Source organism: Nerophis ophidion, linkage group LG23, assembly GCF_033978795.1.
Source record: "Nerophis ophidion isolate RoL-2023_Sa linkage group LG23, RoL_Noph_v1.0, whole genome shotgun sequence".
NCBI lineage: Eukaryota > Metazoa > Chordata > Actinopteri > Syngnathiformes > Syngnathidae > Nerophis > Nerophis ophidion.
In genome coordinates, this window is record NC_084633.1 from 32983101 (window position 1) to 33007562 (window position 24462).

At 37.0% G+C, this 24462-nt stretch overlaps 1 protein-coding gene across 8 annotated transcripts in view; it reads left to right on the plus strand.

Moving 5' to 3' along the window:
- hdac5 (histone deacetylase 5) overlaps nt 1-24462 on the plus strand; it is a 124929-nt gene that overhangs the window by 20306 nt on the left and 80161 nt on the right. For 7 of the 8 annotated variants that reach the window (XM_061884201.1, XM_061884196.1, XM_061884197.1 and 4 more), the window contains one exon: nt 21278-21440. Coding sequence is in view for 1 of the 8 variants with exons in the window: in XM_061884202.1 (XP_061740186.1) it covers nt 21419-21440 (22 nt within the window). In the remaining 7 variants the exon portion in view is untranslated. The remainder of the gene's footprint in view (nt 1-21277; nt 21441-24462) is intronic. The other variant, XM_061884199.1, reaches the window with a different exon arrangement.

Genomic DNA, 24462 nt, shown 5'->3' on the forward strand with positions numbered 1-24462 from the left:
TAGATTTTCATGGCTGCAACACATGCCAAAGTAGTTGGGAAAGGGCATGTTCACCACTGTGTTACATCATCTTTTATCTTAACAACACTCAATAAATGTTTGGGAACTGAGGAAACTAATTGTTGAAGCTTGAAAGTGGTATTCTTTCCCATTCTTGTTTTATGTAGAGCTTCAGTCGTTCAACAGTCCGGGGTCTCTGCCGTCGTATTATACGCTTCATAATGCGCCACACATTTTCGTTCGGAGACAGTTCTGGACTGCAGGCGGGCCAGGAAAGTACCCGCACTCTTTTATTACGAAACTACGCTGTTGTAACACGTGGCTTGGCATTGTCTTGCTGAAATAGGCTGGAGCGTCCATGATAATGTTGCTTGGATGACAACATATGTTGCTCTAAAACCTGTATGGACCATTCAGCATTAATGGTGCCTTCAGATGTGTAAGTTACCCATGCCCTGGACACTAATACACCCCCATACCTTCACAGATGCTGGCTTTTGAACTTCGCACCTATAACAATCCGGATGGTTATTTTCCTCTTTGTTCCGGAGGACACCACGTCCACAGTTTCCAAATATAATTTGAAATGTGGACTCGTCAGACCACAGAACACCTTTCCACTTTGCACCAGTCCATCTTAGATGAGCTCAGGCCCACCGAAGCCAGCGGCGTTCCTTGGTGTTGTTGACAAATGGGTTTTGCTTTGCATAGCAGAGTTTTAACTTGCACTTACAGATGTAGCAACCAACTGTAGTTACTGACAGTGGTTTTATAGTGTTCCTGAGCCCATGTGGTGATATCCTTTACACACTGATGCAGTACCGCCTGAGGGATCAACGGTCCGTAATATCACCGCTTATGTGCAGTGATTTTCCAGATTCTCTGAACCTTTTGATGATTTTACGGACCGTGGATGGTAAAATCCCTAAATTCCTTGTAATAGCTTGTTGAGAAATGTTGTTCTAAAACTGTTCGACAATTTGCTTACAAATTGGTGACCCTCGCCCCATCCTTTTTTGATAATTACTTAGCATTTTATGGAAGCTGCTTTTATACCCAATCATGGCACCCACCGGTTCCCAATTAGCCTGCACACCTGTGGGATCTTCCAAATAAGTGTTTGATGAGAATTTTCTGAACTTTATCAGTATTTATTGCCACCTTTCCCAACTTCTTTGTCACTTGTTGCTGGCTTCAAATTCTAAAGTTAATGATTATTTGCAAAAAAAATAAAAAATGTTTATCAGTTTGAACATCAAATATGTTGTCTTTGTAGCATATTCAACTGAATATGGGTTGAAGATGATTTGCAAATCATTGTATTCTATTTATATTTACATCTAACACAATTTACCAACTCATATGGAAACGGGGTTTGCAACATTACACATTCACACAGATGCCTAAAGGGCGCTTACTTTCCAATGTATTTTACACAGTATATACCGCGCTTTCGACTTCTAGGACGTAATGACGTGACTACGTACGTACGTAACACATGACGCACATTAGCTTTGGATTTTTTTAGGTAATTATAACGATTTGGATAGTTAGTGTTGGATGTCATGGAATGTGAATTCTATCATACCAAGAACATAACTGCAAATTGTTTGTTGCTTCTTTTGGCCTGCTTTCGTATGTGTGCATGGGCTCTCTGTGTGTTCGTGTTGACGAGACAGGCGAGTGACCGCTGTTAACACCAATCATTTTATTCGGTCCGGTAAAATGTTTTACTGCACAAACCTAGTAACTGTGAAAAATTTACACCGTTTTTAACAAAAATGTGTTTTGTCCGAACGCAGCTGAGATATATTCCAGCACCCCCCGAGACCCCGAAAGGGACAAGCGGTAAAAAATGGATGGATGGTGTTCTGTCAAACAAATAATGGTAGCACAAGCTACACAATGGAGTTCTTGTTATATGTTTTTGCTTTGAAAAATTTAACTGTGAGCTAGTTGCAAACAGCCGCTTCAAATTTGTTTTCACATAACAAACCCTCCTTTTTAAGGTGTGGCGTCTTTTATTTTGTTGGGAAAACCCTGAAATGTGTTTTGATTATTTTTAGCATGGTACACATAACTATAACTGTCACTCCCACATTGTTGGCACACCTGAAATTGTTGCCAAATGGGAAGGCTACAAGGAAGAAGTTGAATTTAAATGACTTACTTATGTTACTGTTTAAAGGAAACTTTGTATTCCATTTGTAGGATTTTGTAGGTGGATGAATCACATCATATTTTGAGAAATTGTGTGGTATGAACAGTACACAAATGCTTTTGTGGTTTTCTGTAAACATTTCAAAGTTTAAACGTCATCAAAATGTGTTTTACACATTTAAAACCAAGCAACTCAGATTTGCAAATCATGGAGACTTTGTAAGAGCCCATCCTGATTAATTTGGGGAAAAAACTATGAACTTTTATTGTTGATCCTGAATATATGGAGGATAAGCTACAAGTTTTAGAAGCTCTGCTGAAGAGATCCAGCTTTAGTGAAACACTAAGCATCATGTAGCAGAATTGCTAAGTGATAAACAAGAATAAAATGATAATATAACCATAGCTTACTGTCCAATGTCTGCTCTTACTTCGATGAGGAATGATAGGATGTCCATATCTTTACGTTTAGATGAAGAATTCATCCTGAGCCACATGAAGTGTTAACAAGGGAAAGTCTCTCTGCAGACACTGTCTTCAATTGTGTGTTTGTGTCCATCTCCGGGTATTAATTGAATGTCACAGATGAACTTGTAGATTAATTCTTCTATTATCCAGATGTGTGACATGACTTATAATGTAGAATAACTTTGAAGAAGCGAGATGTGGTGATGCGGGAGCAGCACGACATTGTGGCCAGCTCGCAGTAAAGCAACAGAGTTTCTTAGCTGTGTGTTATCAATTCGCCACTAAAAAATAGTTAGTCTGTGTTAGTGCTTATAATAACAACATTGGTTAATATTCAGGTCACGATTTGTATATAGAGTATTGTGAGAGGGTTTTGTGGGCGAAATAGAGAGTCCCCATTGTTCTACATTGTTAGCGGACTTTTTAAGTAATTATTCATGTAAGACTTAGAATGCATTGAAAAAACGAAAGACGTGCTAATGTCTTATATAGGGTTGTGACTAAAAGACAGCACATCTCTCTAATATTTACATATTTTCAGTATAACTGATCTGATATTATGGTCAGAGGGCAGAAGTTTTCCCCTAGTGACGTAACTCTACGAAAATTACCAAAGATGTTCGGAGCAGAATATTCAGAATGGCTCATTGAATTTGCGTTTTTTTGTGATGTTGATGATATTTTCACATACTTTGCGGATTATAAATACACTTTTATATGGTTTAATGGATACAATGAAATACAATTAAGCATATGAAGTCAACTTGTTTTCCACTCTACTGGTACTTTAATGTGATGCCTTACAAGCCACTCCATGAGTCGAGACTAATGTTTTTCAACCCTTTTTGAGCCAATGCACATTTTTTGCGTTGAAAAAGTCCGAAGGCACACAACCAGCAGAAATCATTAAACAATGAAACTCAGTTGACAGTAAAAAGTCATTGTCGCAATTGTTGGATATGACTTTAAACCATAACCAACAATGCATCACTATAAGCTCTTGTCTCAAAGTAGTTCTACTGTCATGTCCTGTCACATCACACCGTGACTTATTTTGAGTTGTTTGCTGTTTTCCTGTGTGTAGTGTTTTAGTTTTTTTCTTGCGCTCCTATTTTGGTGTTTTTTTCTCTTTTTTTTGGTATTTTCCTGTAGCAGTTTCATGTCTTTCTTTGAACGATATCTACTTCGTTTTAGGCATCAAGAATATTTCAGTTGTTTTTATCTTTCGTTGTGGAGACATTGTTGATGGTCATGTCATGTTTTGATGAACATTGTGAACACCGTCTTTGCTCCACGGTAAGTCTTTGCTGTCGTCCAGCATTCTGTTTTTGTTTACTTTGTAGCCAGTTCAGTTTTAGTTTCGTTCTGCATAGCCTTCCCTAAGCTTCAATACCTTTTCTTAGGGGCCCTCACCTTTTGTTTATTTTAGGTTTAAGCATTAGACACCTTTTTTACCTGCACGGTGCCTCCCGCTGTTTCCGACATCAACAGAGCAATAGCTACCAGCTGCCACCTGCTGAAATGGAAGAGTTTTACATGGTTACTCTGCCGATCTCTTGACAGCACAGACACTCAACAACAACACATCATTTGCCGACTATAATTACTGGTTTGCAAAAAATATTTTTTAACCCAAATAGGTAAAATTGGATAATCTCCCACGGCACATCAGACTATATCTCACGGCACACTAGTTTGCCGCGGCACAGTGGTTGAAATACACTGGTCTAGATCCATCCACAAGACCACAACCTATCCTATATTCATTGTTCTTGCTGAGGCCAGGAAGTTCTCACACAACAGTGGTCTCTTTTTCAACAAGCTTCTTGCTGAAAGGACAGGACTTATTTGTGTGCTTCATGGGTGCAAAACCGGTCTGTGGGTGTCAGAATTCCTGGTGGTTGCTAGAGGAACACATGTGTTTTTCACTCATTCAAGCACAAATTAACCTGTTACCTTTTATTTAATATTCTTTCTCTTTGTTAAAATATACATACAATAAAAAATGTTCGACTGTTCATGTCTTTTTAAGTGAGTTAACTTAAAAAAATCAGCAGGGAATCAAATTGTGATTTATCCCACTGTATAATGATGAACTGGAATATCAATATAGTACTTCTAGCATTTTTGCGGTTGTTTATGTTGAACATTGTTGATAAGTTATCATTTGTCTGGGCTTAAAGGAGGAACTGCTCTTTTTTCAAAATCGTTATAAAAGACAAGACTTTTTTTTTTTTTAAATGCATTCTAAATATTAAATGCATTTGTTTAAAAGAAACAGCAGACCACTCGATGATGTAGACATTGGGACATATGGTTCTGATCACGTTGCTGCTATAGTTTGTGTGCGTTTGTGCTTCTAATAACAATATCTGTAATACTTAGTTAATATTTAAATCATGAAATGTAAATGGAGTATTGTTGGCGGTTTTTGAATGGTTATATATTGGGTTTTATGGGCGAAATAGAGGACCTGTCATTGGCTGCGCTGTAAGCGTACTTTTATTTACGTTTATTTAGTAGTTAAAATGCCTTAAAAAAAATCCATCCGTAATCATGTCTCTCATAATGATTGTAAACAATAGGCAAAATTCTAAATAAGATGTCCCTTTTAAGATACAGATGTTACACAACATTATTCAACCCTCATTGTAAATTGTAATTTGTGTTCGATCTGAGATGTTTCCCTATAGTTAGAAAAAACAAGTTAGCCAGGGTTTTCCCAAGATTGGAACTGTCAGCTGCGGTGGGGGTGTGGTCAATATGACATCATCAAATATATGACATCATGATAGTTTTAAAATGGCAATGATGCATATATTTTCTTTAAAAAGGCTTAACAAATGTTTTATGTTTATTTAAAATATAGATAGTAGATACGCGTTATTTTTTATTATTATTAACATATTTTTCTTATTATCAGAATCAGCTTTATTGGCGAAATATGCTTAACACACAAAGAATGTGACTTAGATTATGCTGTCTTCATTCAATGCAATTTGAATTTTTCCTCCTTTTTTGAAAAGGTTTACACAGACTACATTATATTTTGCCCTCCCGGAATGTTGCAAGTTAGTTAACCAAATACGTACCTTTCTTTGAATTAGAGATGAAAAAAAAAACTTGAGCCGGTTTGTTGATATTCTCCACAATGAAGTTACTGTAAAACTAACCACACTAAGGAAAGTACATCAGGGTTTCCCCTAGATTGGTTATGGTCATGGTCACCATGACGTCATCGCATAATCTGCTATGATATGATTTTCTTTAAAAAGGCTCAAAAATGTATACATACATTGAAAAACAAATCTGTTATTAACTAATATTAACAAATATTTTTATGTTGTTTTTCAATTGTTGCTGCTTATTGTACAATGTACTTTTCTTCAAGTGTCTAGAGACTTTTAATTACATTTTTATTAAAAAAACAAAACCCACTAGCAATAAATCTAGCATCTTTTTCTGGTGTTATTATAAAATGTACTCATGTTTTGAGACTCTACTTCTGAGACTGTCTCTCGATGTCCCTGACAAAAGAGGCGCCCTGCAACAAGCTTGGCGCTCCTGCTCAGGTTGGACTTTCTCTCTTTTAAAGCCCCCATACTTGCACATTTTGGAGATCGCTGTTATGATGCATATTCTTTATTTAAAAAGGCTAAACAAATGTTTTATGTATATTTAAAACACATATTAAGATTATTAGTTATTAATTATATCATTAATAATAATATTTACTTTTTTTCTTTTATCATTAAAAACAGAATCACAATCAGCTTTAACACAAGGAATTTGTTAACTATTATGTTAGATCCACTAAGGACTGGACTCTCACACTATTATATTAGATCCACTACGGACTGGACTCTTACAATATTATGCTAGATCCTCTCGACGTCCATTGCACCAGTCGCCGAGGGCGGTGGTCCCCACATCTGCGGTCCCCTCCAAGATTTCTCATTGTTATCCCATTGGGTTGAGTTTTTTGTTGCCCTGATGTGGGATCTGAGCTGAGGATGTTGTTGTGGCTTGTGCAGCCCTTTGAGACACTTGTGATTTAGGGCCATATAAGTAAACTTTGATTGATTGATTGATTTGAATTTGACTTGGGAGACTGTGCTCTCTTTGTTCAATGCAGTTTAAACTGTTGCTTATTGGAAAAGGTAACACAAGCTGCACTTTATTCTGCCCTGCCTGAATGTTGCAATATATTTTGCCAAATATGTAAACAGTCCTTTGAACTAGATTTGTGTTTTGTTGATATTTTTCATTGAAGTCACTTAAAAACTAACCACATTAAAGAAAATATATTATTTATACACATGAAGTGCACATACATGTAGGAATTATGTTAGATTAATAATACAATTTGGAATAAACTGGAAAAACTATTCAATTATGCGGGATGAAGGTTGAGCTCTAATGCCGCTGGCTTAATGCAGCACTGGTGCTAGTCCATGTACAATGGACTAGCACTAGCTCATTGTCAAGCTAACTCAAATTAGCATTGCCAATTGAAGGGCACACATAGACAATCATTCACACTAACATTCATATCTGTGGACATTTAGAGTCTCCAATGAACCTGACATACACAATTTTGGAATGTGGGAGCAAACTGGAGTGCCCGGAGAAAACCCACACACTCACAGGGACAAGTGCAAATTTCACACAGAGATGTCCAATCCAATGTTCGAAGACGCACACAGCGTAAAGTTAGACATTATTGTTATTACGAATGTCAAAAGAATTAGGTTAGTTTACACTGGCTTCAACAAGAAATGCATTATTTACCTTAAAATATCTTTCTCTTCAACTTTCTCTCTTTACCTTTGTGGGTGTTAACTCAATTAGGTGCTCTACCAGCTGCTGACGCGCTTCCGACAGGTGATTCAAATGCACATTTTTTTTTCAAAATGAAGCAATGGGGAATGTTTTTTTTATGACGTTTGAGCTGTTTTTCAAACTTATGATAGCCAATGGTACTTAAATATATACGGTGCCTTCATTAATACAACATATCGCTTAAATTAGTTTTTATGTTAAAAAAAGTTTTTTCATTTAGGAAAATAAAAGAAGAAAAAACTTATTTTGAAGATGTGGTGGTAGTAATCTTGCCGTGGTGTTGCGCCAGGATCATTTATATGTGATCGCAAACACACCGTCAGTGCCTGAATGGGGATTGGCGTAGAATAAGGAAGTGTTAAAGTGTTTTCAGGAGAGTTAAAACCTCTAGCAATCGTGCCGTTTGTTATCTTCCATCCATCCATCCATTTTCTACCGCTTATTCCCTCTGGGGTCGCGGGGGGCGCTGGTGCCTATCTCAGCTACAATCGGGCGGTAGGCAAGGTACACCCTGGACAAGTCGCCACCTCATCGCAGGGCCAACACAGATAGACAGACAACATTCACACTCACATTCACACACTAGGGCCAATTTAGTATTGCCAATCAACCTATCCCCAAGTGCATGTCTTTGGAAGTGGTAGGAAGCTGGAGTACCCGGAGGGAACCCACGCATTCACAGGGAGGACATACAAAATCCACACAGAAATATCCTGAGCTCGGGATTGAACCCTGACTACTCAGGACCTTTGTATTGTGAGGCAGACCCACTTACCCCTCTGCCACCGTGAAACCTCTTGCAATTGTGCTGTTTGTTATCATAAGATTGGCAATAAAAGTTAATAAATAGCGTTAGACTTTGTGACTACTTCTGGGGGCTACAAAACATATTACTTCAATTTGTTTTCGCCCTTTTATTTTCAAGGTGTGGCAGCAATGAAAATGCCATGGCGGTGGGCCACATTCAGTTACATTAAGGGGGAATCCTGGCATATAGTTCTAACTTTTCATTTCAACTTCTCATTTTTTGCACTATTTTGTTCAGCTCATTCTTTATGTTCTTTGTTTGTTTTCTGTTTTGTTGCTCTATGCTTTTTTAACCTATAAAGCACTTTCGTTCAATTTAAAAGTTGTTATAAACGTGCTATATAAATAAAATTGACTTGACTTGACTTGACTATTTTATATCTGTCAATAGTTTCCATATGGAAGTGCTAAAAACTACAACATGGCTGACGAGAAGAAGACACAGTTGAAGTGGAGGCACGTAAATAAGACCGCCCACAAAACTGCCCATCCTAAAGAGATGGTCACAAAGCATCATGAAGATGGTCTGTAAAACATAATCTACGCAACATTTTGACCAAAGAACCACCATTGCATGTTATGTGTTTAACATGTATAAAAAAATAACATAATATGACCCTTTTTAACTGTCCTCTTAATGTTTTCACATTTTTTTAGTCTGCAGGTATATCTGGATTGTATTAACGTTACGTCCACATCGCAGACATGTTGACAACACTCCAGACAATCGCGTGCGTCTTGTTTACATTCGGTTTCGGCAGCGCTGTCTTCGATGATCATTGTCTTTTTTCGGTGGCCGAGGTTTTGGCAATGTGGACAACAGAACAATCATTAACAGCACTTAAAAAGGATTTAGCGAAACAAAACTGGGATTCTGTTTTTCAAACGTCAGATATAAATGCAGCTTATTTATTTCATGACATTTTTTTCTCACTTTGATACACACTGCCCCATCAAAAAATGCACTATAAGTAACTCCAAAAAAACTCCATGGATAACCAAAGGGCTTGCGAACGCTTGCAAAAAGAAAAATTATTTATATAGGACTTTTTTTAGGCAACAAACCATAGAAACAGAACAAAAGTACAAAACATATAAAAATAAATTAACCAGCATATTAAGAGCAAGCAGGAAAGAATACACCACCAAACTATTAATCCAAAAGAAAAATGATATAAAGGGAATTTGGAAGGTATTAAATGCAATTATTGGGCATGGTTCAAATAGACCTTGTTATCCGGAGTTTTTTTGTTGAGAACGACCTAATCGTAACTGACAAGAAAATGATTGCTGACGGCTTCAACATGTTTTTTGTTAATATTGGGCCTAAGCTGGCAAAAAAAATACCAATTGATGATGAACAGCCCATGGAATTTATTGAAAAAAATCCTTATTCGATGTTCCTTACTCCGACTGTCGAAAAGGAAGTCTTGGAGGTCAATCAGAAAAGCAAGAACAAAACATCACGTGACATCTATGACCTCGACATGAGGACAGTCCGGAACATAGCGGAAGAAATCATCAAACCATTCACACACATCTGCAATTTATCTTTTCGACTTGGACAATTTCCTTCACAAATGAAACTATCGAAAGTCATCCCCATCTTCAAATCTGGAGACAAACATCACTTCACTAATTACCGGCCCATCTCCCTTCTGCCACAGTTATCAAAAATATTGGAAAAATTATTCGATAATAGACTTCGTAGCTTCATTGAAAAGCACACATTATTATCTGATTGTCAATATGGGTTCCAACAAAATAGATAAACTTCATTAGCTTTAATTAATTTATTAGAGAACATTACTAATGGTATCGAAAAGAATACATTTGTTATAGGAATTTTTATTGACCTGCAAAAGGCTTTTGATACCATTGACCACCAGATTTTGGTAAATAAACTGGAAAACTATGGCATAAGGGGATTGGCAGGGAAATGGCTGGAGAGCTACTTAAATGAGAGACACCAGATTGTTCAGATGGACCAACATCAATCTACACTGATGAACATAACCTGTGGAGTTCCTCAGGGCTCGATACTGGGACCCACACTATTTATAATATATATTAATGAAATATGTAAAGTATCAACACTGCTGAAATTCATCCTCTTTGCTGATGATACAACAATTACATGTGCAGGTGACGACGTGAAGCAACTTCTGACTTCTGTAACTGAGGAGATGATCAAGTTAAAAACTTGGTTTAATGCGAACAAATTGTCTTTGAATTTAAAGAAGACCAAAATAATGCTCTTTAGCAATCGCAAAAGTAATATACCGATCAGGATTGTTATTGATGATATACCAATAGAATGTGTTCATCAAAATTCTTTCTTAGGAGTAGTAATAGATGAAAATATCTCATGGAAGCCTCATTATAAGTTACCTGAGGAAAAAAGTTGCTAAATGTGTTGGAATGATGAGGAGATCATGTAATTTATTGAACGCCAATGCTCTGCTGTTATTGTATCATTCATTTATCATGTCATATTTAACCTATTGTGTTGAAGTCTGGGGAAATTGTTATAAATCACATCTACAACCTTTAGTCACTGTGCAGAAAAAGGCCATCAGGATTGTTTCCAATGTTCACTACAGACATCATTCAAATCCACTATTTATGAACTTAAAGCAACTTAAACTGAACGATGTGATCAATTTTAAAACTGCTCAAATTATGTTTAGGGCATCCCAAAACTCTCTACCATCCAATATACAGAACCTATTCCATGACAGAGATGATCACCATAGTTACAGTTTAAGAGGAAACAAGAAATTATATTTGCCTAAATTTAGAACCACTTTAAAATCAATGTGCATTTCAGTGCGTGGAGTCAGTCTGTGGAACAACTTAGGGGACGAGTTAAAAACGTGTTCTAGCATGATTCAATTTAAAACACTGTTTAAAAAAGAAGTACTGAAGAAGTACGATGAGGAAAGAGAGTGATGCCCTCAGCACAGAGCGATGGAAGAGAGGTGTATGGTCGGAGAGTGTTTGGGCCTGTGTGTGTGTGTGTGTGTGTGCATGTTTGTTTTGTCTCGTCTTGTCTTGTCTCATGGTATTGTTAGTGTACAGAGTTTTTCTTGTTTTTTTTATAGAGTATTGTTTTTGTATTATGTTGTTTATGTCAAGTGTGGAATGAGTGGGAGGGGTTGGGCTATTATAAGCAGCTGCTTCATCCAACCCCTTTTCAAGCCTTGCATAAATATCTTTACTAACATGTAAAAAAAACAAAAACTGTGTTTAGTTGTACTGTGCAGGTTTGAAATAAATATTTCAATTCAATTCAAAATACATAAATATTAAATGTTGCCCACATCTAAATATGTACATATCTCTGGTGAAAAGCTCTAAATAAATATAATTCAATTCAATATATTACTTAAATTTGTTTTCATGTTAAAAAAAAGAAAAGAAAAAAATAACTTACTTTGAAGGTTGTGTCGGCATTTATCTTGCAGTTGCTGTGCACCATTGTTAAATAATTTCTAGTCAGACTGTGACGTACACCAAATCTGGCCTGTCTGTTTAACAAAATTTAGCAGTGAACCCAGCACACCAAATTGAGACACACATTTAGACACAGTCTGTATGTTTACATGCACTAAAGAAAAAATAATTATTGCACAAACTGGCTTTAAATCAGCTTAAAGTATTGTCTGCCTCTCATTCATTTAAAACATCCACAAGCAACATTGTTAATCATAGTTAGCGATGTAAAAATTTAGGCTTGAAAATAAAATCCTCAATTTTTCACCCAAAATTTGGTTTGCGTTTTTTCTTTTTTCCCCCCTACTTTTTAAGGAAACCAATGAATACAAATGACAGATATAATTCAAAGCAAGTTTAATTTTTATTTGATCAAAATAACATATAATGTAGTATAATGTTGTACTCTTTTGATCAGATATAAAATGTATTTTTTATGCAATACTTTTCAAAGAACTAAATTAAGAGCTTGCCGTGGGAGCCAAGACTTCTGTCTTGAAATAAATTACTTCTGTAAACAAAAGTGTAGCATAGCTCATTGCATGCAAATAAATCACAATCTCCAACATTGAGATTAATAAAGTGCAAAATTAAAACTTCTGACTTGATTCAAATACTTTTGTAAACAAAAAGGTAGTATTGTACATTGTATGCAAATAAATAACCAAATACAACATTGAGAGGACTATAGTTTTATTAAGTGGATAAAAAGGCTTTTTCATTGTATGTGTATCTTGGCGATGGGCAGACGCACTGCATTACTGCACTGTGCTTTTTTCTCGTCACACATGGTATCATCATACATACATACATGGTATTATCATCACACATTGTGTAAATTATTTCACGACAGCAAGCTGCTTTTTTGCTGGAGTTTTTTTTTTGTTGTTGCGGTCTATTTCGGCCTGTAAAGAGTTGAATTTCCCACACTGGGCCTACATTTCAGATGCTGGAATAAGTTTGTTGTGCTACACCCTTTTTTAAATCAAACTTTACATTTTTATACAGAATATCGTTCTCCTATATTTTCAATTGTTGCTGCTTATTGTACAATGTACTTTTGTTGAGAATTTTTCTCATGTCTGGATACATTTTTCAGATAGAAAAAAATATACATAAAAAAACATACATATTGGGTGTAAAAAAATCTGAGATTTATATTTTTATTATTTGTGTGACTAGATATTAGTTATGTTTTTGTGTCACCCTGCTTAGCAATAATGATAAAGTTAACAAGACTACAGCCCAGGTCAACCTAAACAGATCAGAGTTTGGGTCTCTCAAGTTGAATGTCGACAAGCATGGTCAACACTCATTGTTGACTTAAAGAAGAACAGGGTGGACTAGGACTTAATGAGTCACGGGACTTGTGGAGTTGCCATTACATTTTTATTTGATTTGAATTTTGTTTTTTGTTTTACCCAATTTCGGTCCATAAATGTAAATGTATTTGGGTGCCCTGTAACGTTAGTCCAACGTATCTTAGTGAATGGATTTATGCACACGTGGCAGTGGCATGGCCACCCTACTCGGTCCTAGGTCCTTGTTCGTGTTTAGAATAAAAACATGAACCTGGGTAATATTGGTGCAAAATGCATGGCACTCGGCTTAGTCTAGTATAGAACACAACTTATTACAATTTAGGGGCATTGGGATGTCCTTGCTTCATCTCACCATCCGTTTAGAATTCTTTGCTTGAATTGGGCCATGGATCAATTGTGTTTAATGCTTTCTTCTGTTAATTATAAACGTTTTTTTTAATTGCATCCTGTACAAATATGTTCTTTTAAATATATAGTACAGTAATACGAATCAGATGTAAGGCCAACTGGGTTCTTTTTGCCTAATGTTCTCTTCCAGAGGAGTAATATTTCGGTTGATGACATTTAACGGTCATTCCTGTCATTTAAAATGCTCCAGTGAATCATAGGAAAGCAGCTTGTCAGTGTTTGACATTTTCAAAAGCAATTCACACAAATATTCTTCGTTGCTCCTTAGTCACATTCAAGGTACCATTTTGTGTCTACTTACTCGTCTTTAAATGTTATGACATTCATTCGCTCCTTCAAAAGTGTGACCTCACTCAAAGTAACAGTAAAACATTGTTTTATTGTATGGCTAGCGAAAAATATATTAGAGTATTGCTGTGAGCAATGGATGGATCTCCTTCTCAGAACACTGGTACCAGTTCAATTTCTTTATGCCACCTCCTCCAAGGGGTTTGATACTGCCACCCACATGCCACAGCCCACACCACCACACACAAACACACACATACATGGAGTTGCTGATCATCTGGTTGAAAGGACTTTCGATGAGGGATTTGCAGCCGTTTAATGCATGCTTTTTTCTGCTAAAACCCAGAAGTCAGATCTCAGAGGTCAAGGGTGCATTGTAAGCTGTTGCAATCAGGGGTTTTCTGCTGCTGATTCTGATACAGATCATCCAATATCAATATCAATCACATGTATTCTGTACATTTTTTCTATTTATTTATGGTGACTGATATTGACAATGTAACAATGTCAACACAATATTAAAACAATTTCCTTATTCTCTTTTGTTAGTTTAAATTGTCTGAGCAAAACAAAGTCAATAGAACACAAAAACTAAACAAAAGCAAAAAAATACTCTTTATTACTAATTTTAATCCTTTTGGATTTTGCCTTCCTGTGTCCAAGGAATTATTCTCTAATTTTGTAAACATTAACAAAAACAACAATGGAACTATTGAGAAAATAAAAACATTAATCTAATTACTCTTGTAAAACCTCCACTGGTATCGACACGACTAACTTATCTGCCCTCCTTTTACATGTTGTGTACTGACTCCAACAATGCTGACACACCAACAGTTTGTTATATTATCCTCTCTCTAGACTCTTATTAATCTTCGTGTTAATAGTTACTTACTTTCTGCTTCAAAACAGTTCCATCTACACGTCTTAAACTTACTAAGCACTTATTTCTGGGTGTTGTTTCAAGCTTAGTGGTTAGTTTAGCTATTAGCATGCCTGCTCCTGGCTTTCTCTTGGTTTGAACATGTTAAGCCTCGTCCCCCAGTAATAATATTTGATAATGATACTTAGGAAACTAGAAAATGCAGTTTATTTGCTGTTAGGAGGTGATTATTGTTATTAGCTAAGGGGAGCGGCTCCACACTGTGTATGGATAGACATATTTTATTTGCTGACCGGTTGACAGCCGTGGGACCACAAATAAATAGTGCCAGTCAAAGGGGATCTGTGTTTGTGATTGGCTTAAAAAAAAAAAAAAAAAAAATCGGCAATTTGCCGATGAAATACTTTTTTCACAAAACTCTGGCTGATACCAATCGCTACATCACTGACACATTAGTTACACAATGTCTTTATTGGCTGTGCAAAGCCACTATCTTTAACTTACACTATCTAGATATGGTATGATCCTTTTCCACGGTGTGATCATTTTAAAGTAACATTATGTCCCGACACACATTTGTTGATTTTAACGATCTCCTTGTCAGGACTAAGACTTGGATTTGTATTGCTTCTTCGATGCAGAGAATATTTGGGACAAGCCCGGCGAGAATGTGAGTACATGATGAATTTATTAATACACTAAATACAAAAATAAGCAAACAAAGGGCACTCACAAGGAGGTACTAATGCTAGACCACAAAATACAAACATGAAACAAAAATACTTGCTCAATGGCATGAATAATGAACTATAAACAAAACTAGCACAATAGCTTGAATAACAAAAACTTACTTGACGTGGACAAAACCGAATGGCATGGCATGAAGGTTGGAGCAGCAAGCAGTAAGCAGTATGCAAACAATAGCAAAATACAAGCAATAGCAGAATGCAAGCAATAGCAGAATGCAAAGTTCCCAGACCGAGAAACAGAAAGCAAATGACTTAAATAGTGGCTATGGTGATGAGAAACAGGTGTGGGGCTGAGGGCAGGGGCGTGACTTGGAGACCAGGTGGAAACTAACGAGTATCTATGGCAACAAACAAAACCAGGAAGTGCAAAACGGTAAACAAGAGTCCAAAACATAACATGATCAAACATAAAACGGATTTACAGGCATGACACTCCTGCCTTGTTCTATCGCTAAGGTTATAACAGTAGAACCCATCTAGGTCGACCTTGTTTGTTTGTCTCATCAAGTCCTTGTCTCTGTGTTCTTCTTGTTACGAAAAAGTGCCCGCTAAGCCAAGGCAGCATTTGTTCACAAAACGTTCAATTAATTTAGATGAAAAAGCGTCTGTTTATGTCGACATGAGTTGTAGTATTGTTAGATTCATCATTATTGCCAAGCGTGTCGTTGCAAAAACAGATTTGTGATTATGTCAAAAGTAATCAAAACAAACAAAGAAGGCAACAGAAAAGGAACTGCCTACCTTCAAAGCTTTGGCATAGGGCCAAAGGTCCTTTTTTTTTCTCGCTGTAAATTTCTCAGCTGTTCTTTCAATCACCTTTACACAACTAACAAAGTGCACCCATTTCAACTTCAAATAATCAATGTAAACAAACTGCCATGGGTTCAAAAATCCATTATAATCCCCCCATTCCCCCCATCTTTTTTTTTAAGTGGACTTTGTATGTGATCCCAAGACTAATATTAGTTTTATTTGAATGAATGTATTTGAAGATGCTCTAGTCAAGCTGATTTTGCAGCTTGTTTAAGGGTGCCGACAGAGAAGATGATCAGCAAAGCCTCCTGAAGGTGAAGTGACCTATTGTCCTCTCCTTGTCCTGTTTGTTCACACTTGTTTGTTTAGGGAAGAAGTGTTCAGGTGAATCGTTACCATGGCACCCAGCTCTCTGGTTGCCAGGCAGCACTTCCTGCTGAGCTCCTAAATGGGAGGGACCAGGTATTTTAGGAAATACTGGTGTGAAGAGGAGGAGGAGGCTCATTGCATAGGAGGAGTGAGAGATTGTTATTTTTTGCAGATTTTTTGGCAACATTGGAAACACGTCCTCGAGAAGCCATTAGTTGCCATCTGTCTGCCTGTCTGACTCCCTTTCACCATTAAACCTCTGGTGCAGTTGGCAAGCCGGTTAGTCTGGTTACCTCCTTAGTTTAAAACACTAAACTCCATGATGCACACAGACACTCAACAGCGTTTGATCCGATTACTCTGGCACTGATTTAACTACAAAGCTGGAGAAGATCCACAAACTGTCAATGTAGCTAAACATCAGAACTCTGGTTGTATGTTCGTTTTCATTAATTGGATTGAGAGATTCAATAAAACTACGTTATTGCAAATGAAAGCTGCACATTGGAAACGGATAGCACGTTTCCCTCACAGTCATTAGATCCGGGTTTGAATCTAGGTTGGAGCATCTCTATGTGGAAGTTTGCGTGTTTGCAAACTTGTGTGGGTTTTTCTCGGGATACTTGGGCTTCCTCCCGTTTTGCAAAAACATGTTGATTGGAGATTATTGCCCCAAGTCAGATGGTATAGAAATGGATAAATATTGATGATTTTGAATTGTATAGTATGTATTTGAACTTTCATCTTCGATTTCTACTAATCCCGCTTTCGTCTTACACTATTTTTGGTCTATGTCATCCTTGTCGCCAAGGTGTGTCCAAGCAACTGACACAGAATTGCTTGTGGGTAAAAATTGCATTGTAGTGTTGGCTCAGTGTTTGAGTTTTCCTTCATGACACTTCTGTGCTGTGGACTGGACGGTATAGTGTTACGTGGCTACCTCTTCTTCTGTTGATTTTCTGTCAGCCTTTATGCTCTGCGACACCTGGATGTGTCTTGTGTAACTACACAGCCAGTAGTGTATCATAGTAAATGATGGTGTATTAGTTGAGTGAGATTTACAAGAGGGAATGACCAACAAGTTTTAAGAACTTTCAGTTTTGGTTGGTTTTTGGCGGCGCCGTTGGATCAAAGCTGTATTATTTTGCCCGAAGAAGACCACATTTCCCTAGATGACTAGCGTATATAGTCAAATACAGTAATATAAAGCACAAATATTAAGTCTCTAATGGCTATGCTGATGTTAAATAACGAGCACTATCAATAAATTATCTTGGATTTCGCTGTAAACATGACGCACTACCAAGAATGTATTGGGGCAGATGCAGGGCCCAAGCAAAGAATGACTGGTGGGTGATTTTTTTTTCCCAAGGAAGTAGTAGTGAAACCACCATGCTGCGGCGTGGCGCAGTGTTAGAGTGGCCGTGCGCAACCCGAGGGTCCCTGGTTCAATCCCCACCTAGTACCAACCTCGTCACATCCGTTGTGTCCTGAACAAGACACTTCACCCTTGCTCCTGATGGGTACTGGTTAACGCCTTGCATGATAGCTCCCTCCATCAGTGTGTGAATATGTGTGTGAATGGGTAAATGTGGAAGTAGTGTCAAAGCGTTTTGAGTACGTAGAAGGTAGAAAAGCGCTATACAAGTACAACCCATTTATCATTTAATTTATTTAAGTCACTTACTAGTCCAGCAGAACACAGCCAAGGCAGCATTGATCTGAAATTCCTCCACTTTGAGCTTACCCCAGCGAGTGAAAGCTGAGGCAATGTTGATCCTGACTGTCCTTTTATCAGGGTCTTCACAGGCAAAACTTTTCATTTCTTTGGTTGTTTTGAAGCTTCTGCAATGATAGCAGTAATTGCACGTAAGCGTTCTTCTTTTTCTTGTTTTCTGGCGGCACGCAGGCGTACGCATCGACTTCTGTCTTTTTAACAAATGGGGAAAGGGAGAGTGACGTATGCCGTAAAGCAAGGCCGCACATTTGTAGTTTTTTTGTGTGCCAGGGTTGCTGCCACTCTTCTCAATATCGCAAAGTGCCATTAAAAGCGATACAGGACCCCCTCAGGCTATGTCAGAAGTGTTATTTAATTAGTTGTAAGTCGATGTATTATCACAAAATTTATGAAAATATTTTATGAATGTTGACAAGTTACTTAGTACTGCTGTAAGATTTACAGGCTGAAGTCGACCTTGTTTATGCTGAACTCTTCAAGTCTTCTACCATCCAAAAACAAGTTGAAATGAGGACTCGTCAGACCACAGAACACTTTCCCACTTTGCATCAGACCATTTTGGATGAGCCGGTGGCTTTTCTGGGTGTTGTTGATTTGTACATATTTACATTGTTGCACTATGTTGATGAATATGCATTGTCCTAATTCAAATAAATAAATGGTTTTCGAGCTGCACAGTAGATATTTAACTTTCACCTACAGATGGAGCGACAAACTGTAGTTACTGACAATGATTTCTGAAGTGTTCCTGAGCCCATGTGGTGACATCCTTTACATGCTGATGCAGTACTGCCTGAGGGATCGAAGGTCACGGGCCTTGCCGCTTTCGTGCAAAGATTTCTCCAGATTCTCTGAACCTTTTGATAATATTACAGATTGTACAATCCCTAAATTCCTTGCAATAGCTAATTGAGAAATGTTGTTCTTAAATTGTTCAACAATTTGCTCACGCATTTGTTCACAAAGTGGTGACCCTCGCCCCACCCTTGTTTGTGAATGACCGAGCATTCCATGGAAGCTGCTTTTATAACCAACCATGGCACCCACCTGTTCCCAATTAGCCTGTTCACCTGTGGGATGTTCCAAATAAGTGTTTGATGAGCATTCAACTTTCGCAGTATTTTTTGCCCCTTGTGCCAGCTTTTTTGAAACATGTTGCAGGTATCAAATTCCAAATGAGCTAGTATTTGCAAAAAATAACAAAGTTTACCAATTTGAACGTTAAGTACCTTGTCTTTGCAGTCTATTCAATTGAATATACAGAGTAAGTTGAAAATGATATGCAAATCATTGTATTCTGTTTTTATTTACAATTTACACAACTTGCCAACTTCACTGGTTTTGGGTTTTGTAGCATCATAATTTAAGAATGATTATGTTTACAGTTTAAAATGTCTTCATTTACCTTGACGGGGCAATTTGTTTATTTTGGGTCTTGCATCCCTGCACACAGGACTGTAAAGTAGTTCACTGATGTTTTTTTTTTTAATAATTATTTGTTCTATGTATGTATGTATGTATTGTATTATTTTAGTTTTGAGTAAAAGTTTTAAATAAATAATATTTATATTATTTGGTTTGCTTTATTTACGGCGTGGCTCGGTTGGTAGAGAAGTTGTACCAGTAACTTGAGGGTTCCAGGTTCGATCCCCGCTTTCACCATCCTAGTCACATTCGTTGTGTCCTTGGGCAAGACACTTTACCCACTTGGTCCCTTTAAATGTAACTTGGATAATGGGTTTCACTATGTAAAGCGCTTTGAGTCATTAGAAAAAAGTGCTATAATAAAGAAGAAAGGAAAGCAGTGTGCTAATAAAAGTTTGAAAACAATTCTAGTTTTAGTTTTTAGTAGCACTGCTTTAAAATTGGCACGTTGGATACAATATAAAACATCGTGATATTAATCGAGATCGGATGATATGAAGTTAAAACAAAATTAGTCATGATCATTTTATTTGCATTATCACTTTGCCCTAAAATACATCAATTTGAATTTAACACAATTAGGAAAAAACAATGTCAACAAACTGCCAGAGCTTCAAAAATCCTTCATTATCCTTTTATCCTTTATCACCCATTTTCTTGAGGAAATGTAACCGAAATGGCTATTTTCTGTGAGGTCGACAACTGCGCGTGTCAAAGTCAGCCAACCTGAGGGGTGTCTTCCTCCACAGCTTCCACTTTAATATGGTTATATGGCCTCAATATATGGTACACCTGCAAATTAGATCTATAACTGTGTTTGGCATAAATTTGCAAAGTACAGTTCTTAAAGTGATGCAATAAAATAACTGTCACTGATTAAAGCTCACAAGCTTGTTGCTATTCATCCAAATCACATTACAGCTAATTAACTTGAGTCTGACTTGTGACATGTAGACTTCACTTACAAAAAAGAGGTACTGTGCAGTAGTTTACGTGAAATTGTGACAAATACTAATAAGTTCTGTTACTGATTTCTGTCTGATTGTCTCTTTTGCATTCTCTCAATTAGCAGTTGCTGAAATCACTAAGCCAGTAGGTGGCACCAGAGTACTTAGGAGTCAAGTAACCCAGAGGTTGATGGTTCCAAAACAGAGATATTGAGGTTCATTGATGTGAAAATGCAATAATATGATTGGATTTATTAAATATTAACATACAATGTTTCAACTAAATATTTGAGACACTATTAAATGTCTGTACTGCAATATTGTGGTTATAAAGGAGCAATTTAAAAAAGCTAATTTATTAACAATTCAAAATAGAAATTCATAACTACAAGGGTGGATGAACTAATTGACGAGGACCTTGATACATTGTATCGCTGCAACTAAAACGTTTTTTTTTTTGGAAGTTCAAGAAAATCAGTCAGTTTCGATATGACTTTGTAAGATGAGCACTATAAACCCCCAATTTTTAAAGAACTAATAAAGGTTTATCACTGTCACATTTGTTCAAATCCAAGTTATAGGACTGCTGTATATAAGTGACATCTCAATGTTCTCTCTTTCAGAAAAGCTGACACTAAGGAAGTGGTTTAATTCATCCTTTTGCCTGTCCATCATCTGTCCTCCAACACATGGCTGACTCAGAGGACCCTCTTTAACACACACGCGCTTGAAAGACAGAAGTGTGGAGGCTTGATTCCGCCTCCATGAATTCATCACACACCGCAGGTAAGATTCCATTGATCAATGTTTATTTCACACATAATCTATTAGCAGTTACGGTATGTAACAAACTTGTTTGCATTCAGAAAGTAGTCTTCACTAAGAACTTGGGTGTTGTTGTCTATTTTTTTTGGCTGTGCCCTTAAAGGGAAACTGCACTTTTTGGGGGGGAATTTTGTTTATTGTTCACAATCATTATGAGAGATAAGAAGACAAAAGTTTTATTTTTTATTTTTTTTAAGCTTTTTAATATATAGAAATCGGCTTGTTTTTGGTTGTTAGCAACGCAGCTAATGGGAGCAATCAATTCTACCACTAAATCAAAATCATTTCAACAATACTTAAATTACGTTCTGTAACCTGTATAATATCCAAACTGTAGTGACATTGTTATTGTATGAGCACTTTATTTTGGAATTTTTGTTGACATTTACAATCTTTATCCTAAAAACGTCAATCAACATTTTATATGCATGCTGTTAGTATATATGTAATGTATTAACTTTCCCATTTCCCAATATCATGTATTATTTATGTATTTTGGTCATTTTAAGTATACGGAAGCACATTAATTTGACAGACACATCACTACGTACGCTATTTGGTCGTATTCTGATGTTTGATGACAATAAAGCGTTCTATTCTAACTACTACTATTCATGACAGACTTTATGAGAGACAACAACAACAACTTTTGTAAAAAGGTTGATCCTAAACCTAATACTTTTGAGCTCAAATATACAGAGGATGAGCTTTAGAATCTGAGTGATAAGCAGATCCAACAAGTAGCAGTATTGCTAAACAAGAAATAGAAACTACAAACATAAAACAATCACTTACTTTAAAATGTCGGCTCTCACTGGGATGGCGACTGACCCGTTAGAATGAAGAAATAATCATAATCCTAATGTTGGTAATAAAAAAACAAAACGAGCATCATTTTAAGTATAGATCAGACTGTCTTTCTCGCCATCTCCGGGTAAAAGTTGAATGTCAAAGTTGTATACTTGCCGGTTTATAGCAACACCCTTCCACTATACAATTGAGAGACATGATTTACAGTATAACAGTACGTCAATAGCTGCATAAGCTAGTTACTGTACCTCTGAGATCACAGCGTTGCTCAAAATAGTTCCTTGGCGTTAGCGCTTATAATAACAATATCGCTAAGACTTAGCTGTATTCAGGTCAGGAGATGTAAATTGAGTATTGTTGGCTGTTTTTGGATGTCTTTTTAGAGGGCTTAACGGGCACTATAGAGTACTCCCAGCAGCTGCATTGTTAGCCACCTCATACTTGCCGTATTTTACAAATCCCGTTTCCACATGAGTTAGCAAATTGTGTTAGATATAAATATAAACAGAATACAATGATTTATAAATCATTTTCAACCCATATTCAGTTGAATATGCTACAAAGACAACATATTTGATGTTCCAACTGATAAAGATTTTTTTTTGTGCAAATAATCATTAACTTTAGAATTTGATGCCAGCAACACGTGACAATAAAGTTGGGAAAGGTGGCAATAAATACTGATAAAGTTGATGAATTCTCATCAAACACTTATTTGGAACATCCCACAGGTGTGCAGGCTAATTGGGAACAGGAGGGTGCCATGATTGGGTATAAAAGCAGCTTCCATAAAATGCTAAGTAATTCACAAACAAGGATGGGGCGAGGGTCACCGATTTGTAAGCAAATTGTCGAACAGTTTTAGAACAACATCTCTCAAAGAGCTATTGCAAGGAATTTAGGGATTTTACCATTTACGGTCCGTAAAAATCATCAAAAGGTTCAGAGAATCTGGAGAACTCACTGCACGTAAGCGATGATATTACGGACATTTGATCCCTCGGGCGGTACTGCATCAAAAACCGACATCAGTGTGTAAAGGATTTCACCACATAGGCTCAGGAACACTTCATAAAATCACTGTCAGTAACTACAGTTGGTCGCTACATCTGTAAGTGCAAGTTAAAACTCTACTATGCAAAGCAAAAGCCATTTATCAACAAAACCCGGTAACGCCGCCGGCTTCGCTGGGCTCGAGCTCATCTAAGATGGACTGATGCAAAGTGGAAAAGTGTTCTGTGGTCTGGCGAGTCCACATTTTAAATTATATTTGGAAACTGTGGGCATGGTATCCTCCGGAACAAAGAGGAAAATAACCATTCAGATTGTTATAGGCTCAAAGTTAAAAAGCCAGCATCTGTGATGGTATGGAGGTGCATTAGTGGCCAAGGCATGGGTAACTTACACATCTGTGAAGGCATCATTAATGCTGAAAGGTCCATACAGGTTTTGGAGCAACGTTATCATGGACGCCCCTGCTTATTTCATAAAAACAATGCCAAGCCATGTGTTACAACAGCGTGGCTTCGTAGTAAAAGAGTGTGGGTCCTTTCCTGGCCCGCCTGCAGTCCAGACCTGTCTCCCGTCGAAAATATGTGGCGCATTATGAAGCGTAAAATACGACAACAAGACCCCGGACTGTTGAACAACATCAAGCAAGAATAGTAAAGAATTCCACTTTCAAAGCTTCAGCAATTAGTTTCCTCAGTTCCCAAACGTTTATTGAGTGTTGTTAAAAGAAAATGTGATGTAACACAGTGGTGAACATGCCCTTTCCCAACTAATTTGTCACGTGTTGCAGCCAAAAAATTCTAAGTTAATTATTATTTGCAAAAAAAACCCAAAGTTTATGAATTTGAACATCCAATATCTTGTGTTTGTAGTGCATTCAATTGAATATGGGTTGAAAAGGATTTGCAAATCATTGTATTCCGTTTATATTTACATATAACACAATTTCCCAACTCATATGGAAACGGGGTTTGTAATACTTAGAATGCAAAAAAAAAAAGTGTGTTGTCTTATATAGGGATTTTGAATGATAGGCAAAATTCCCAAAAAAAGTGCAGTTTCCCTTTAATTAAAGTCGTATACAGTATGTACATTAATGATGTTTGGACCACTTAATAAGTGTGTCTGCTTGGTTGTTGTCTATGTTTGTTACATTAGTTGC